At 39.1% G+C, this 20112-nt stretch overlaps 1 protein-coding gene across 1 annotated transcript; it reads left to right on the top strand.

Annotated features, from left to right (window-relative positions):
* Positions 1 to 13: 13 nt before the first annotated feature.
* On the top strand, positions 14 to 11379 carry LOC137285275 (RNA-binding protein with serine-rich domain 1-like). The gene is made up of 6 exons (XM_067817593.1): positions 14 to 219; positions 4439 to 4549; positions 5428 to 5601; positions 6167 to 6399; positions 10077 to 10218; positions 10600 to 11379. Coding segments are annotated over exons 1-6 (774 nt in total). The 5' UTR covers positions 14 to 217; the 3' UTR covers positions 10712 to 11379.
* Positions 11380 to 20112: the final 8733 nt, after the last annotated feature.

Here is a 20112-nt window from a genome sequence, read left to right as displayed (position 1 = left end):
CGTAGATTTAATCCAATCAGATTTACGATACGACCGCACTACGTTGTGTCGGCGTCTGGTCGTCAGAAACGTGTGGTATATGTTTTGATCATGTGAAGTTGTTCGGAACGTATAAGTAGACTGTTGCCGAAGAGATCCCACGTTCGCGGAAGGTTCTTACATATTTAAGTACCTCCATATAGCGAACAGTTGTTGTAAGCAAGTGAAAATCATCAAAATGTAAGTTAACGAAGTTGGCCTGATCCAAGCATGTGGTTATAGTTTTCATCTGGTGAAGCCAGAGCATTCTGAAATAGAAATATTGGGAGCAGAATTATGCTCAAACCGTAGCCATGAATAACATAAGGTCTTTGAATTTAGTGTATGTTCGTGACTTCGTTTGCCTCTATACATTCAATGTGTGGTGAAACCTATTTGGTAGACAGCTGATCCATTCAACGTCTCAGTCTCAAGTCTCACTGTCAGTTTGAGTGCAGTTTACCGGGCGCGCTAGCTGGGGACTGATGAGCTCTTGCTAATGAGCGCGCTGCTGTATGTTTAGCCCTTGGGCACCCCCCTTCTAGAACCTTAGCCCTTGGGCACCCTCCTTCTAGATCCTTAGCCCATGGGCACGCCCTGGAAAGATTTCCACCCGTAACCCCGTTTTCGTTTTTTAAATTCATTCTATGTCTTGTAATAGATGGTTTTGTAGAAGGCCTACCCTAAACCTAATCCGTATCCTAAAATTAAACCTAACATAACGTTAAATCTGAACCCTAAACCCTGTCCCCTAGAAATAATCATAATAAACCGATTACATTTCAAGGGGGGGGTTACGGGTGGAACTCTTGCTGTAGTGCACTTTACCAGGCGCAATTTTTCTGATTTCTTTTCGGATGGATGTAGTCGCACCAAAGGTATGCCAACCCTAACCTTTACTCACTAACCCTAAGGATCTAGAAGGGTAGACTAGGCCTTCAACAACCCAAAAAAGGCTACTGTGTTTACGGCGTAAAACCAAACTCACTCACTCACTCCGTTTACAATCTGTATGAGTGTCTGTTGTATTGACACATTACTGTAACTTATCCATTTAGAAGCCACACGTTCACATTGTTGATTGCGACATTAAACCTTAATAATACCTTTTTTAATGTTTTTGCTTTGTTTATAAAATGGGGTGGTTGGGTAGCCTACAGTCTAAGTAAACCATTGAGAATGACCAATCAGAACACAGCTCACCAAATAGTGAAAGTTGACAGTCACACACACCCTTTTAACTTTACCTCATTAAGATTTGTGCCCTAACTTCTGGGTGATGCACCTGGAGCACACTACATTACTGTCAACAGTGTGTAAACAGTGGCTGGAAATAGCATTTTTTTCAGTATTCAAGGATATCAGCTTGCGGAAATGTTGGCTAATGGTAACCATGTCATCAGAAAGCCCTAAACATAAATACTGCAGGTAAAATATCTTTGTTTTATGCAGATTTTCATTTGCTGAACATTCAGTGTTATTGATAGAAAGTTTGTAAGTCCAGGCAACCCTAAACAGTAGCCGATGTCTGATTGGGTAAGTCCATTTGGGCGGTCATAGGTCGCTGAAATGTTAAGTGATGCGACTTCCTACTAGGGTTTGTTAGACTCATTAGAGGAGTGTAATGAATAATACTGAGACTTAAGTTAACCTAGACTGGAGTAGCTTAGTGGTTAAGGCATTCGTCAGTCACTCTGAAGACCAGGGTTAATTCCCTAGATTTGCACAATATGTGTCCCCCGCCATAATATTGATGGAATATTGCTAAAAGAAGCATAGAAACCCTCACTCACTGTATAATTTATTGGTGCAGGATGTTTATTATCGTATAGTGCCATAGATAAGCCTTGGTCCTATTAACTTGTTTCTCAAAATCAGTAAAATCAGTGAGATTTCCATACATAAGCCAAAGCACCAAACTTTTGTTCACTGATATTTCAACCCTTTTTGATTTCATGACTGGAAGCAAAAGTTTTAGTAAAAGGAATTACAAATTAAAGAATCATGTTTTATATATTTTCTAAATGTGTTTCATTGTATAAATACCTGTTTGTGGTGCAATCTCGAAAAAGTAACATGTAGGTGTAAAGGATTTTTTGTTTTCGACACAAGTTTCAGTTTGACTGAAGCATGCATAACTTATCAATGAATTTATATCAGAAAAGTAGTCTGTCATTACCTGACCCTAGGTCATCAACATGGAGTAACCGGTCATGGGATTAAATGTCGGTCTCACACATATTTCATACCAGTTTCCTCACATGGGTTTCTCATACATGGGGGTGTAAGAAGGTTGTTTTCTTATCACCAGAGAAAATGTTTGATGAAAATCACCCCATTCTACAGACTTCTTTTTCTTCCATCAAACTCTGAGGTCATACACAGTAGCCTCCTGAGGACACTGATAGTCAATTGCACACGGGATGTTGATCAGTTGTCCACAGGCAAATTGTAGCGCAAATGCGGTTGCGCAGCATAGAGAATATGACAAGTCTCCTTATATGCAAGCGAAGCGAGAAAACGTTGCCAAATATTTGAAAAATACTTTTCATGTCAAAATGAATTATCTCCACCATCAAAGATACACTCCCATTTCCTCACTTGGTTTTGCTTTCAGATTTCCTACCCAATCTTTAGTAATTGCGCACATGAAATATCTTTTATGCAACATTTTAAGTCTCACAAGGAAGCTTGTGTTTGCCTTGATCAGCTGATTAGCTATTATGAGTGTGCAGACGACAGTGAGAACCTCGAACTATCGCTTAAGTAAGGTCATCTCACATTTCTACACAGCCAGTGCAAAAGGCGAGCATGACCAGCTATGAGACACTGTAATTTGTATGCACCAATATTCATTTATGTGTAATCAGTAGAGATTATGCCTACTATGTTCGTTTCTTTGTACGTTTCTTTGTACATATGGCCCGTAATTCAGATATCCGAAAATTCACTTATCAGGACGATTTCAATAAAAACACAAGTGCTCAGATAAACAGGGCACAACTGTATCAATATTATTGTTTCAGGCTCTTCTGTTTTTTTAAATAAAGTAAATTCTAACATGACATAATCTCTTTGATGTACTGTTCAACCCATGAACATATCATTATACCCCACAATGCAATGGTACCCAACTCATGAATATATAATTATACCCCACAACGCATTTGGCAGGGATATTAAAATAGTTTCTCTGCACATTTACCTTTAAGAAAGACCTTTTAATATTTCTTCACCAAGCCTGGCCGAGATATAGGTCTGGTGGTATACTGGTGCCTTTTGGTAGTTTGGACATCAGAATGAAATATTTCTTGCATATGTTAACAGTTTTTATCACGTTTTGCAAGGGGTATTAAAATGCACTCCTGTCAGTAAATGCACATTTGTTTTTTCCAGAGCAGAACTTAAAACCGTTCCATATTTCTTCACCAACCCTGGCAGGTAGATAAGTCTGATGGTAAACTGGTGCCTTTTGGTTTTTTGGTAGTTTTGCATTTCTGAGTTTTTGGCATGGCAACAAGTTTGACCTTGACTGAAATTGGTGTTGTTGCCCTTTTCGAGTGCAAAGATATAAAAGCTGCCAATATTTCTTCATCAAACTTGTCACATAGATAGATGGGTCTTGTGAACTAGTGCCTTTTGGTAGGTTTGTATTTCAGAATAAAACACATTTTGCATTTCCATGGCAACAAGTTTAGCTACACATGAAATTGATGGTAAGCGTTAAAGCCTTTCAATACTCTCCTTCCACTTAGCAATATTATCATTGACTTAGATGTCACATATCATTGTAGCCCAATTGTGCAGACTGATGCTCATGCTCTTGATCATTTGCCAAACAGCTGGGATGTTGCTTAATGTGGCATAAAATTGAATTCACTGACTACCATATATACACACCAAATCATTTGACATAGTCATAACTAATTGACATAGTCATGAAAAGATTTTGCCATTGTTTTCCGGAGAAGAACTTAAAACCATTTAGTATTTCATCACCAAAGTTGGCACATATATAGGGCTGGTGGTGAACTGGTGCCTTTTTGTAGTTTGGATTTCTGAATAAAATATGTTTCCATTTCCTTGGCAACAAGTTTGACCTCAGCATTGGTGATAATGCTCTGCTCCAGTGCAAAAGTTTAGAACCTTTCAGTGCTCTCCTTCCACTTTGCAATATGGTGACTGATTTGGTTGACAGACGTCATTGTATTCCAGTTAAATAGATCATTGTTCGTGCTGTTAGTCACTGGATTGTCTGGCCCAGATTTGATTATTTACAGACTGCCATCACACAGCCGGAATATTGCTGAGTGTGATGTAGAAACTCACTCTCACTCACTCACTCATGGACATATTCATAAAGAGTATTTTGCCATTGATGACTTTGTCTTCTTGTTCTAATATGTAAATTATCTGACAGGGCTAGAAGCCAGAGTCGCAGTAGAGAACGGAAGAAAGGAACTGCTGAAAAGAAGGAACGTGGAAGAGATAGACAGAAGAGAGCAGCATCCAGCAGTAGTGGAAGTAGCTCGTAAGTTATCTTTGACTATGTTTTGTCATTTATGAGATTTAAAGGTACCAAAATTCTAAAGTTTATGCATTGACTTCATATTGATAACAGTCATCAGAAATCTATCCTCGATATCTCCAGGGTATACGTTCAGATAAATCCACACTACACCCATGATGCATCTACAGCCCGATAATTTTATTGCCTCCCTTTGCTGGCTCTGCATTCTCATAGTATCCAATCAGCTAAGCCGTTGTTACAACCAAGCTGGCCAGAGGTTTGCAGGTGCAAAGGTTTGTTCGCATTGGGGGAAGTCATACAGACAATTTTGTCAGGTCCTGAACTTTAAAAAAAAGTATATGCAAGAATTCCTTCTACCTCTTTTGGAGTTCCACTGCATGATTTGTGTTGCCAGGTTTAATCAGTTAAATAATTTAAGAAGTGAAAGTGAGTTGTGATTGGTATGCTACCTGATTGGATGTAAAGCCAGCCAAGGGAGAGTGTATAGTGGAGATTTATTGGAACATAAACCTTGAAGATATGGAGGATGTTAGAAATAGGATTACTCCACATGACTGTCATCCCATACATGGTCTCATGGTTCGAACACTAATATTAAAGAATGTGAAGGTGAGAACCAACATGTTGAACAAATATAGCGGCCAGTGTATCTGATTTTATTGTCTAACTCTAGTATTATCTGGTATTTCCTTAATATCAAACATAGGAGAAAAACTTTTAAAATGCACTGTTTTGTGTCAATAAGTGACCTAAAATAGAACTTACTGTGTTGTGACATGGTAGCACCAGTCAAATGATTCAGTGAATCACAAGAGTCCACTTCCATGTTTTCTTTCATTCAGTCAGATTCAGTTACTTTTGATGCTCTTTATCTTCAGCTCCTCAGGTTCAAGAAGCAGATCAGGTTCATCATCATCGTCGTCGGGAAGCAGCAGCTCTGGCAGCAGCAGCTCAGGAAGCAGTTCCCGATCAGGGAGTTCAAGCTCAAGCCGCTCATCATCAAGTAGTAGCTCTGGTAGTAGTCGCAGTCGCAGCAGGGGACGCAAGTCATCGTGAGTCTTACTGTTTTACTGAATGTGATCCATGCTCTGTAGTAATATTTTTTAGTTGGATATATACTAATATACTACTCAACACAAGAAATGTCCAGTATTTACTTTAGAATCTGTAAAAGGAAGAATGTTAGAAATTAAATTTATCTGATTTAGGATTGGCGTTATAGTCTGCTATGCTTGATGATATTGTGCCAATCGTTATTAGAATCTCTAATCTGTAAATCTAGTGGGTTTATTTGAAAGACAGATCTTGTAAAAATCTTTAAAAATCTTTCTCTTTGTGATTAGAGATGTTTCTAATTCATCGACCAGCACTGGTGTTATCCAAACCTTCATTTGGTAATCAGACGCTGCACGAAAGGAAAAATTAGAAGTTTCAGGAAAAGAAGACACAATGCCCTTGTTATATGGTCACATTTCCTAATTCCAATTATTTTATCATGTCAGTTATTTTATATAATACAGATGTCTTCATTTATCTTTCGAAGTAGATTTTGATGTTCTATTTTTTTTTGTTATTTTCATGTATATTTTCTATTATGTGTTTAATGTATCATTGTAGATCTCCACGCAAACGCAAGCGTAGCCCTACCCCCAAGCCATGCAAAGTTCATATTGGTCGACTGACTCGAAATGTGAACAAGGAACACATTCAGGAGATCTTCTCTGTGTATGGCACCATCAAGAATATCGAGATGCCAACTGAGAGAGTTCACCCATACCACAGGGGCTTTGCTTATGTGGAATATGACAACCCTGAGGAAGCAGAGAAGGCAATCAAATACATGGATGGAGGTAAGAGAGAACTGTTCAGAATAGTCATTACTGGATATGTACAGGATACAAGTAGCTCAGTAGTCGGACAAGTAGGCCTCAGTAAGCTATACCAGATTCAGCTAGTCAGAGGTTTAAATCCCAAACAGGCCTTGACATAGATCCCTGGTCTGTCAGCACATGACCATTAGTCATGGAATCAAGGGATTCATACCCTGAATATGTTTCATTTCCCTGTGCATAACTGAAATACTGTTCACGCACTTGCCCACCCACCACTGTTGTCTGCTGGACAAAATTCTGTTTCCATGTTTCACTTTCACTTTGACTTGATGTTCTTCATTTTGTCATGTGAACAAGAAGGAAATCTTTGTGGAGGGTTAAAACAACTAAGGCAGATGTTGATCCTCTTTGGTGCTTGAGTGACTGATGGAATAATTGTTGTGGAACACCTCAAGACAAGTGAGAATGATATACTTTGTAAATCTTACAAAACCATAACATGTTTAGGATTTACTTGTTTTGTGGCAAGAAGTTAGTTTTAGACTGAGAAAACCCTAGGGGTTATATGAATCAGGTAAATAGTGTGAGTCATGATAGGAAATTTTTTTTAAAAATACAGAGAGAGTAAAACTATTATTTAATACTCATCTTGACTTGTACGTCTCAAGTACCCCCAGGATATCACAGCTCTCCACTAATTCTTTTTAACTATGTGGAAATTACAGAAAGTGACAAGTCATTGGCTGGTCACTTGGGACGCTGATGTGCATGTGCAGTGGAGGGATGTATTGACATGAGATGTTCAAGGGGAACATAACACAGAATGTGTACACAGTATCTCAGATAAAGGGAGAGAGAAGGAGATACTATGAGCCAGGATATGCACAACATAATATCTTTATAGACTTCCTGCAAATGTCAACACGCTTATAATGAATAGTATTGACGATCTGGAAACGAAGAATGACATATCTTCACGGCATGAGAAAAGTTCACTCAGTCTACAGTTGGACTTCACTATCAAGAATCTAAATTCCAAATAAAAAAATACACCGCTGTCCCAGAGAATCGGTGGGACAAAGTTCAAGTTGATGTTAGAACAAGTTCTACTCTGTCCGCTACCATTACGACAGTGTTAATGTCTACTCGGTCTGCTCATGTTTTCTCAGAATATGACCAGAAGAAGATGCATACAACTATGTCTATGACAGCGATTCCTGAGTCACGGTTTCACCGGTTTATGATGCTGGACAACTTGAAACCACACCCGCTATGGGGAACTCGCCAGTCAAATGTCTGCGCAGGAACTTATCTGTTACAGTCGGCATCCAGCGACATTTCTATGTAAACACGTCTCTCCAAGGATGGGGTGTCCATCTAAACAACAAGTTGCAGCAGGAATCTGGAAGATGGAAGATCGAACGCTTCCCATCAACCAGTTGGAAATGAAAGTGGTGATTCATGCTGTCCATCACTGGTCAACAACACTGAGAGACAAGCTATTGATGATCCACACAGACAACTCAACAGTGACTTTCTACTTAAACAAGCAATGGTCAAGGCGATCGCCATCTCTACTACACCTGTTGTTTCAACTTTTCGACATGGTCGACAGTCTGAATCTCCAAATAAAAGCATTTCCCATACCTGGAGTCTGCAACATCATGGCATAGCCTTATCTCGTCCTCTTCGTCCATCACCAACAGAGTGGATGCTGCTTCGAGAGGCGTTTTAGTTAATCAGCCAGACGTTTGGATCGCCGCAAATAGACTTATTTGCAACAAGGTTCAACTGCAACCTTTGTATCACCGGTACTAGATCCGTTAACCTGGGCAACAGGTGCTCTTAGCATCCCATAGGAAGGACTAAAAGGCATTCGCGTTTCCCCTTCCAGTACTGCTACCAAAAGTCATCGAGAAAATAAAACAGACCAAGAGGCTACAAATGACTTTGGTCACGCCTTACAGGCTAATGAGACACTGGTTTCCAACACACATAGAGGAGTTCAGACAACCAACACTACAACTACCAGACTGCAACCCATCTGTGTTCCGACTTCACGTGTGGAACATATCAAAATCAAATATTTGTGTCACGACATTCCAGAGGTCTAAAAGGTTCTACATTGTCTTCATACTTGACAGCTCTCAGCTCAGTTGTCACCATGGAAACGGAGACCAAGCAGACTAAAGTACCCGAGTTACTTGCCTTGCTACGCTCCTTCAATTTGGAAGATCAACAACGTAGATTTAGAGCTCCAGCTGGGACGCTGTTTTACTTGCCTTGGCCACAGCTGCACGAATGTCAGAAATTCATGCTCTAGACTTCAACCACTCGAGCTTTGATGCAAGTCATCAGCAGACAGCTCATCTGGGTCTACAATGGGATTTTATTGCGAAAAAGGTCAACCGGGTAGAGAATTCCACATACCGGCACTATCTTCCATCTCTAGACCCCATGATACTCAAGATTTATAATTATGTCCAGTCAGAGCATTGAAGATATACATCGCAAGTACCAAGTCTAGAAAGCAAAGTTTCAAGCGCCTGTTTATCCCTATATCTACTGAGACACTTACGGAAGTATCCCACAACACTGTCTCAGTGTGGATTAGAGCTGTTACATTGAGAGCCTTTTAAAGCAGCAGGATTGGAACCTCCGCGAGCCTCCAACCCACATGGGAATTGCTCGCTATCAACTATAATGGAGGGCTGCTTTTGGAAGTCAAACACGGTGTTTGCTAACCACTACCTACGAGACATAACCACGAAGGACTGGCATTCATCAGTTTGGGCTTCTTGTCATTGCTCAGCTACTAACAGTCCCTGAAGGTGCTGAGTTCACTCACCCGTTTTATCACTTGTGGAAGCAAGACGCTCTGCAGATTATACGGTGGAAAGTCCATAAACACATCTTAAACAGACTAGCATGAGTGATTATGATCCTGTACTTGTAATGAAGATACTTGTACGCGAAGAGGGTCGCAACTAGTCTCAATTGCTATATCTTGACATTTAGTTGCATCAGAAACTAGCAGGACGCTAGTTACTTTTGCTGGAAGACAAGTTCAACTGGATGTCATTGCCCCCAAAATCTACAACGAATATGAGAAGAATTAGACTGAATTATCGCCGTTGCAAGTTCCGGTTGGGGGAGCTAATTACTGGATGTAATTTACAACTGACAGCAGAATCCATCGTGGCCTGACACACCGCTGTTTCCGTCAGATTCTGTAAGCAATTAAGCATGAGTTAGGATAAGGAAAAATATGTAATTTTCTGAATAAAATTGATATTTTATACTTATCCTGACTCTAGGCTAAAGCCCTTCCAGCCACCCCTCCCCTCACAGACACGATGAATTCTCGCATTCTCATGTGCCTGTGCCCGGGAAAAGGGAGGTAATACTTGGGTGAGTATGATTTTACGTCCACTTCTGGTAGAAGGAAACTTCAAGGGATTTCAGGTGTTCCACTACCTTCGCCAGGAAGAGGAGAGTAAGCAATTAAGTATGAGTCAGGATAAGTATAAAATACCAATTTTATTCAGAAAATTACATAATCACTGGATTATCAGATCAAGATTGTATCAGTCAGCTTGCCATTTGTTAATTTTGTCAAACAAGGGCTCATTCTTTAAGATTTGTTGCACAAACTGCTTTGTGTTTGTAATGATTCAAGCTCCGGTCAATTTCAGGTCAGATTGATGGACAAGAGGTGACAGCAGCCGCCGTGTTGGCACCAAGACCTGTGCCACGTCCTCCTGCACGTCGTAGTCCTCCACGTCGACCACCCCCAAGATGGAGGCAGTCCCCTCCAAGATACAGAGACAGGAGGAGGTGGGTACACTATAGGTTCAAGAGGTAGAAAAGTATGTTGTAAGTTGAAGGTATTCTCTGTACGGTCTCTTATGAGGATGGTCACTGTTGCAGATTAATTTCTCTAGTTGATTGTGTTTAGTTTGATGAAACTGCTTTACACATAATTCCTTTTAACAGTTCAAATTAACAACGGATGTATCAAGATTTAAGGTATAAATAGAAGACATAAACATGAATGCTTGCTTTCATGACATTTCATTTTTTCAAAACATGCTCTTCTTTTGCTGTTCAGTATGTCATATATTCTGATTTGATGGTTCTTACAATGATACCGCTTCTCGTGGTTTTCTCCAAAGCATGAAGTATCAACAAACTATCAACCCATGTTTTCATGAACAGGTCTCCTCCTCCACGACGACGTTCACCACCAAGACGACGATCTCGGACAAGGTCAAGGTCACCTGCAAGACGTAGACGTTACAGTCGATCCAGTTCCAGCTCATCTCGATAGTATTGCGACTTGTCATCACTGACCCATTCCTTAAACGTATATTTTCAAGTCTTGTTTGGTTGTAAACAACGATTTTAGGTCTAATGTGTTCTGGTTTGCATGTACCGTGTATACAATCTGGAATTATATTGTGTTTAGGTTTCAAAATTTGGCAGTGAAATCTTGTGTTACACGAGACATGTTACAATGAAATGTTGTTGTGTGTACAGTCAAGATTTGTACTGACTGAAAATGTTCCAATGACTAATGTCAACATACTGGTTTTGTGATCAACAACAAAGTGCATATCTTAAAATTACTGATATTGTGCGATATCTATCAACGCAGAACAGTCACAAACCCCCAGTAGAGATCATGAATATTCTTGGGGATATGCTATTGTAGAATTTATACATGAATACATGAAATAGCCTGAAAAATATTTCTGATGCCTTTCTGTATTTGTTTTGATACTTCTCGTGTCAAAAATCATTACTTTAAGATGTTTTTAATATTGATTTATTTGAGTTAGACATTACTTGAATAGCAATGTCAAGACTTACTCTTCACAGGTACAAGATGTTTTACAGATAATGACTGATGTTTCAGATGGTTCAGTTGTAGGAAAATTGTCCTTAATTTGTAATTATGTTCATTTTATTCATTAAAGATTTTACATCAGATATATATGCGTGTCGCATTCTGTTTTCCATTGAGTATGATTAGATCTGAAAAATTATTGCCAAGAATTTATGGATAACAGGTGGCTGCTGCGTGGAAGAACACACACTTCCCCTGTGAGAACTTTTGCAAGCAGTTTGCGGCAAACGGTGTTGGCCATGAGATGTGGCTATGCAATCTGTTTAAAGATCTGAGGACATGCTGGGGCTACATCAGATCAGGGTGACTATATAGAGAGGGAGAAGAAACTCCTCGAAAAGCCCCTGAATGTATGCCATGGGTCGTTACATAACCAGTGTAGCCAATATGGTGGCAGCTTAGTATTTAAGATGAGTCCAGTTTATTTTCGACAGCTGATTCAATTCTCTCAGTGTTGTGACAACTAAAATCCTACATATAGAAGATAAGTTAACTATTTTGTTACTTCAGGTTAGGGCAAATAATTGGCATTAGTGTCACTATTAGGACAATAGATTTGTAGAAAAGTTTCAAGTCCAGTACGTTATAGCTCACTGGTTTCCATTTTCGATTCACTAGGAAAATAGACTAAATTGTGTGGATAAGAACTACTTTCATACATTAGTTTAATATTTAGAAGTGAAACATGCATTTAGTTGAAAGGTATTTGCATGTAATAGGGATATTTGTATGACTTGAAAAAATTGTTAGGGTGTATTTTAGGTGCATGTAAAATAAGACGCATCGCCAGTCTTTTTTGAAATACTACTCGCCATTATTTGAGTGTTTCTAGTTATTTCTTCAAAAACATCTTTCACATACACATTTAATTCTTATGAGGGGAGTATACTATCAGTTGAAATGTGTTTGCAAGTAATAGTAATAGTTTCATAATCTAAAAAAGAATGTTAGTGTGTATTTGAGGTGTGTGAAACATGACATCGCTGATCTGTCATTGAAGTGCTACCCGCCAATATGGTGGCAGCTTAGTATTGAGTCTTTGAGTGTTTCTAGTTATTTCTTCAAAAAGATCTATCACATACACCTTTAATTCGTATGAGGCAAATGTACTATTAGGTGGAATGTGTTTGCAAGTAATAATGATAGTTTTATAATCTAAACAAAATCTTAGGGTGTATGTGATGTGTGTGCAAAATATGACATATCGACATATCGTCCATCTAATCTGATCCGTCATTGATGCTTGTGGGTTATAGGTGCATAACCTCTTCCTTTCTTGTTGATCTTATTATTTGACAAAAATGGAAAGGTGTTCACAACCCTTTGTGACAGTTCTACACTTTTTGTTTTTGAGGGGTGTGTGACAGTGTCAATTAACATTTTGTTAACGTCCATGCCATTCCTCACATGCAGTAAGATATCTGAATTAATTATTAATGTAAACAAAAATGTCTCAAAATAGATTTTTTTTGTTAACACATGTTGTTCAGAAGGGTTTCTCCAAAATGCATCCATGTGTGAAACTGTTCGTGTACATATCATTAAACGAGACACCCAAACTCACCAAAAGGCACACATATCACAAAAGGCACGTGCTCCACATGTGATGTAAGAGGGAAAAACACATGTAGTCAGTTTAGTTGTTGGGGCGTAAATTTCATTGTGAAAACTTGCCTCGATAGTATTGGGAAAATGCTAGTTTCTTGAACCCAATTGTTAGACATTTAGTATTTAGAAATTTAGCTTTTAAGACATTATAACCTTAGCTGAGCATATTTCAAACAGGCCTGAAATTTACTGCATTTTGTGAATACTCACTCTAAATATTATTTAGTTTAGTTTTGGACCAAGGTTGAAATATCTCCTAAAGCCACCCAGTTTATTTTTACTTGCACATAGTTTCTAGGACCCTTTCAGTTCGTTCAGTTTGGTGCATTTCTTTTCAGACTTTCTTTCAAATAAAGACTTCCACTGTGCACTCCTCCGCTACATTTTTGGTAGCAGAGCGTGGTTTGAAACTCATTTTAGTTTGGGTGATTAGGTGTTTAGTTCACATTGTACATTAGGTTGTGAAACCATACGGCAATGTCGTTAGTCAAAGAAGAAGTGTCAGTTAGTAAACTTGAATCTGAATCAAAGATAGCCGACCTTAAGAAGAAAAAGAGGGCTGTTAAAACGGTTTTAACTAAGGCAACAAACAAACTGTCAGGCTTGTTAGAACAAGGGTATCCCAGTCGCAAGACTGTTACCGGAGCAATAGATCAGGTTTGTTCTTCACAAAATAAAGTCGTAAACATTATCTGTGATCTAGCTCTTGTCTACCACACAGGTGGAGATCTTGAAAACTTTAAGAAAACAAACAAAGAGATAGATCCAGTTGAGACTTGATGAAATGGTCACTAAAGCACAAGTGTCTTTATACAACGCCGTTTCGTCACACAGTGGCTATTCTGGTGTTCCAGATTTGTTCAAGGATGAAGCAGTTTCAAAGCAAGGCAGACAATCTTAATTAAGCAAAGTAGATACTGCAAACGTAAAACCTACAAATGTAATTCACCAGAATACCTCTGCCCCTGTTCAATTAGACCAAGAATTGGGTGAGTTTTGTTATAAGAGTCCACAGATTGGGCAGGACTTCTGGATGTATGACATTTGGCATGTTGCATTTATGGCACGTGTAGACAGTGTACCTGCCACAAATGAGTACAAACGTCTCCAATTAAAAGAGTATTTGTCAGGCGCAGCAGCCCAACTCGTCTCAAAGTTCATCTGCTTATAATATTGCCCTGGAAAAACTTGATAGAAAGTATGGGGTTAACGTAGGCAGATATCTTTGCAGCTGGAGGAAATTGCAAATTTCAGACCAATACGTCCAGGTAAGATTGAAGACTGAGAGAAATTTGCAGATATGTTAGATGTTATGGTTGTTAACCTTAGGGGAAAAGACTAAATGGAGGAACTCAGCCTACGGCTGTTTGTATGTAATTTTAAGGCAAAAGATGACTGAATCGATGCTCGTGCAGTACCAAAGGTTCATTTTTGAACAACAAAGACGAGAGTCTGTTGAAACCCTCAGAGAATGGATGCTGCAGGAATTTGAGTTTTTCACAATTGCCAGTGAAACAAAACATGGATTATCTGAAAAGTCACGATCTGAGAATAAGGGTTTGTCAAAATCTTATTCATTCTTTGGTGCTGATCCAAACGTTGTCACCTTTCGTTGTCACATATACCAGGCCACAAATCATACTGCACAAAACTGTGTGAAATTCAAAACTTTAGATGTCACCAGTCGTTGGGCTAAGGCCATGCCATGTCGGGAAAGCATGTAGTATGAATGAGACTTGTATTGATGGCTGTAAAGCTAACCACCATCATTTGTAGCATGCTCTCAGTAGGAAGTCATCGGATCAAACATTGGAAAACAATGACAGTACTTGGCTTAAAACAGAGAGTGATCAAAGACAGGACACTGTCACCATGTCAACCAGCAATGCAAATCAACATTTCTTTGCTTTGAGGACAATTCCAGCTGTGCTGAAGAATGGTAACAGGAAAATAACTGTAAATGCATTGTTAGATGATGCAAGTACACAGACATACATCAACGATGACATAGCTTCAGAATTAGGTCTTCATGAAACTCACGAAAAGGTATGTGTAAATATGTTAAACAAACGGAAACAAACCTTTGGTAGTTGTTTAGTTGAATTTGGTTTGGAGAGTGTTGATGGCTCTGTTGATATGATGATGACAGGCTTGACAGCTTCCAAGGTCACTGGTTCATTAGAAGTGATTGATTGGCAGCAATACAAAACAGATTACCCTCAAAAACTCCCTTCACGTCCAAACGTAGATATATTGATAGGTGTTGATTATGCAGTCTTGCATTGTTCCCAAAAAGACGTCAGCGGACGTCCAGGTGAGCCTATAGCCAGACATACGCCACTGGGTTGGTGTTGTATTGGCAGCATAAATCAGTTAGCTGGATAACATCGAACACTTCTTTATCCAAAGAAATGAAGATAAACAAGAGAGTTCTTTAGAAGAACTTATGCATACATTTTGGGAGGTTGACTCACTTCCAAATACATGTAAAATTTCAGCATTGAGGATGAAAAGGTTGTAAAAACTGTAGAAAACAGTCTTAGTTACAGCAATGGCCGGTATCAGGTAAGTATACCATGGCGTGACAATCTTGACACTCTTCATAACAATTATGACATGGCTCAGAACCGCTTGATTCACACTGAGAAGAAGTTGAATAAAGATGAGGCTGCCGCAGAGACATATTCAGATGTGATAGAGCAGTAGGAAGCTAAAGGGTACATCAGGAAGGTCTCTGAAAAAGAGAAAGCTGACACACAATGGTACTTACCTCATTTCCCTGTGGTAAGGCTTGATAGGGAAACAACAAAAGTCAGAATAGTCTTTGATGCTTCTGCAAACGAGAAAGGTGTTTCATTGAATGATGTTGATGATGCTGGTCCCAAACTTCAAAACGATTTGTTCGCCATTTTGCTGAGATTTAGTAGACATGCAGTGGCAATTGTCTGTGACATTGCCGAAATGTATTTGCAGATTGACATTTTGGAAGAAGATCGAAAATTCTGTAGGTTTCTTTTGGCGAAAAGATAAAAGTGGACCACCTGATGTATACAAGTTTTCTACGGATATTTTCAGAATGAACTGTTCACCATTCTTAGCTCAGTGTGTAACAAAGAGACATGCAAAACTTCATGTTTCTGAGTTCTTCCTTGCAACAGAGACTGTTACTGCCTCAACGTACATTGATGATAGTTTAGATTCAGTTGAGACAGATAGCAAAGAGGCCAAACTGTATCACGAACTCATGGAACCTGGGAATTTGGCAGGAATGCACGCAAAGGAAGTGGGTATCCAATTTCTTGATTGTCATGGAAAACATTCCTACTGAAGACAGACTCAAAGAAGTTAATATTTGCATGTCCAAGCTGCCTCAACTCAATACACTTGGTCTTATTTGGGATCCTGAACACGATCTTTTCAGATTTGCTCAAAGTATCACTACGGAAGTACAATCTTTTACAAAGAGAAGTTTCCTTAGAGAAACAGCTCGGCTGTTTGACTCTGTAGACCTTCTTGCTCCTTTTACTGTCAGAGCAAAAATGCTCTGGCAAGATATGTGGCTACTGGGTGTAGATTGGGATCAAAGCCTTGACCAAGCCATTGACAGCAGATGTTGTCAGTGGTATGATGAAATGAAAGACTTGGCATCGTTATCGTTCAAAAGGTGCCTCTTGACAAGAAACAATATTGATGATGTAAAATTTCATGTTTTTATCGATGCCCCAGAGAAAGCATATGGTGCTGTGGTATACAGTGTTGATGCCAAAGCAAAAAAACATTTGTGGTCATCTTGTTGCTTCAAAAGGTCGAGTAGCACCTTTAAAACCTTTTAGCATACCACAAATGGAACTACTTGCTGCTGTTCTTGGTATTCAGTTGGCTTTGGCAGTGGCTGATGCTTTGAAATGTAAGCTATCATCTTCAGATAGTCAGAAAGTCCTGAGCAGGATAAGAAACCAAAGCAGATGCTTTAAGCAATTTGTTGCTAATCAGGTTGGTTATATTCATGAAAACACAATGCCTTCCCAATGGAAATATATTCCAACAAGTATCATCAACCCAGCAGATGTTCTCTCTAGAGGTTCAACACTTGAATTTTTTAACAGCAAAATTTGGCAAAATGGACCAGATTTCATTAGTCATTGTGAAGATGAATGGCCAAACAACCATAAAGGTTTCACAACACTGAAACGTCTGAATGCAAACTACCCAGTTTGCCTGTCTCTGTTACCTTTTTGACCGAGATTGACAGATCATCTTGGAGATTAGACACTTCCAATTTTTCAGATGGGAAGAGACTTTGTCGTGTAATGGCTTGGACATGTAGATTCCTCAACAATGTTCGTTTAACCAGCTCCAAAAGTACATTTGGAGAATTAGAGATTGAGGAAATACAGGATGCAGAGACTCTGGTTTTGCTAGATTGTCAGAAACAATCATTTCCTGATAAATATGCAGCCTTGTCAAAGGGAAGGTCTGTATCAACAAAAAGCAAGTTACTCAGTCTCAAACCATTTCTTGGTGAAAATGGTCTGATTAGATCAAGCGAGAGACTGCAGTTTTCTGATGTCATGCCTTTTGAAGCATGATGCCCAGTCATCCTTCCAAGGAGACACTGGACGGCAAAGTTGATTGTCAAACACCACCACGAAAAGAATTGTCATTTGGACACCAATGGCACTTTGGCAGCTTTATCATCTTGATTTTGGGTAATATCTGCCCGTGAGGAGATCCGCGAGTGCGAACGTCAATGTGCCTGGTGTAAACGTAGAAAAACCAAGCCGTCTACTCAGGTAATGGCAAACCTTCCCAAGGTTCGAGTAACGGAGTATACCCGTACCGCCTAATTTTCAGATTAAGAAAATCTCATACTGTCTAATAAGCTCAGTGCCCAGACCATCTACAGGGTGGAGTCACTGAAGCACATCGCTTCTCAGGAAGAGTCTGATTGATACGACGGGAGTGCTGTAGTAGGGGCATGTGATGATTATAACAACACTCAGTGCAGTGAGGTGCTGTTATGCCTTCACAGCTTAAAAAGATAAATACTTGAGTAGAGAACTTCCTACTGTTATTGTTCCTATTGAGTCTTGCAATACAACATATCTTTAGAGTCGAAACAGAAAGAAATACACTTGAGAAGTTTAACTTGCATTGAGAAGGCTATATTTCTATATATTGCTGCGAGTCAGGATGCAAGGGAACCATGCAGACCGTAGAGGATCGACTAGTGAAGATCGGACCAGACCACAGGGAAATGGATGGAAGCCAGGGTTCTTGAGATTGTGTTCAGAGATGTGTTCAGACACATTCTCAAGAACCCTGGACATTCAATTCGACGGGAGGACACTAGGATACTATCTACCAACAACAACAACTGGTGCCAAAGGAAACTACAACTGGCCATCGAGATCCGGAGACAGTAACCAGGAATCAACCGTGACCAAGGAGTGTACCTACCAAGTGCCTGGGACTTATTGATAAATTAATCTTATCTACCTGTGTACATTCTATCTATGTAATTCTATGTTTACGCAACAGTGTGCCAATGTATAGCCAATCATGTACAATCATGTACATCGTCCTTATCCCCTATCTGTGTTATGTAAACATATCCTATCATCTGTAAAGTATTACCATTGGCTTCCATCATTGTTACCATAACTGTCGGCTTCCTATCATTCTTATGTATTTCACTTCTAAACGCCCTTCAAAGACTTGATGTGATAGACCCCTCTCACGTCTCAAGTTGGACTCTTCCATTCCCATATTGCCTAAAATCTGTTAATCTGTTAACCGTGAAAATCCCATACCACCTAATTACTTACCCGTACCTTAATTAAAAATTTAGAAAGTATGGGAGGACACCCGAGTAAGATCGTCCAAAGCTTTTGAACAAAGCTTTTGATCTGATCCGCCATTGAAATACTACACGCCATTGTTTGAGTGTTTCTAGTTATTACTTCAAAAAGAAGTCTTTCACATACACCTTTAATTCTTATGAGGCAAATTTACTATTAGGTGAAATGTGTTTGCAAGTAATAGTGATAGTTTTATAATCTAAACAAAATCTTAGGGTGTATGTGATGTGTGTGCAAAATAGGACATATCGACATATCGTCGATCTAATCTGCTCCGCCATTGATGCTTGTGGGTTACAGGTACATAACCTCTTCCTTTCTTGATCTTATTATTTGGCAAAAATGAAAAGGTGTTTACAACGCTTTGTGACAGTTCTACACTTTCTGTTTTTGAGGGGTGTGTGACAGTGTCAGTTAACATTTTGTTAACGTCCATGTCATTCCTCACATGCAGTAAGATATCTGAATTAATTATTAATGTAAACAAAAATATCTCAAAATAGATTTTTTTGTTAACACATGTTGTTCAGAAGGGTTTCTCCAAAATGCATCCATGTGTGAAACTGTTCGTGTACATATCATTAAACGTGACACCCAAACTCATCAAAAGGCACACATATCACAAAAGGCACGTGCTCCACGTGTGCTGTAAGAGGGGGAAAACACAAGGTTGAAATATTACCGAAAGACACCAAGTTTATTTTTACTTGCACATAGTTTCTAGGACCCTTTCAGTTCGTTCAGTTTGGTGTATTTCTTTTCAGACTTTCTTTCAAATAAAGACTTCCACTGTGCATTCCTCCACTACACGTGTTCTTGCGATACTTTAGGGTTCTTTAACATGTTTTGGAAGGGAAGACCGCGGTGTATCATTCATTCTTTTGTTCATTCACATATGTACTTCTTTCTTTTATTCTTTTCTCTATTTCTTTCATTCATTCACATATAATTCTTGCTCTTAATTCTTACAATAATTCATTCATTCATGTAAATTTCCAACTGATACAATAAATTGGCTGAAGTTCTGCGAAACACAGCTGAAGTTGCGCTGGGAACGAGCCAAGTCACTGTGTGCGTTGGAGCATGACGAGGCACACGTTAATTAGTACAAATGGTAAAGCGAGTGACCTTTCCCTGTTGTAGATTATCCCTGATCAGATGGACAATATCTTCAAGCTATATATATTTAAGTAAATATAAGCATAGCTTAGAGATCACATGAAACAAAAAACAAAACAAACATTATTAAAACAGTTATGACTTATTCATGACATATAATATACTTTGTTAAAAAATAATTAATTGCAAATCAAAAGTGCAATAATATGTACTTGAGACCTTGCGATTCGTCTT

Source organism: Haliotis asinina, chromosome 5 (genome assembly GCF_037392515.1).
Source record: "Haliotis asinina isolate JCU_RB_2024 chromosome 5, JCU_Hal_asi_v2, whole genome shotgun sequence".
NCBI classification, from domain to species: Eukaryota; Metazoa; Mollusca; class Gastropoda; order Lepetellida; family Haliotidae; genus Haliotis; species Haliotis asinina.
The sequence above is the reverse complement of the archived record's forward strand: the minus strand, read 5'-3'. Positions and strand labels throughout refer to the sequence as shown.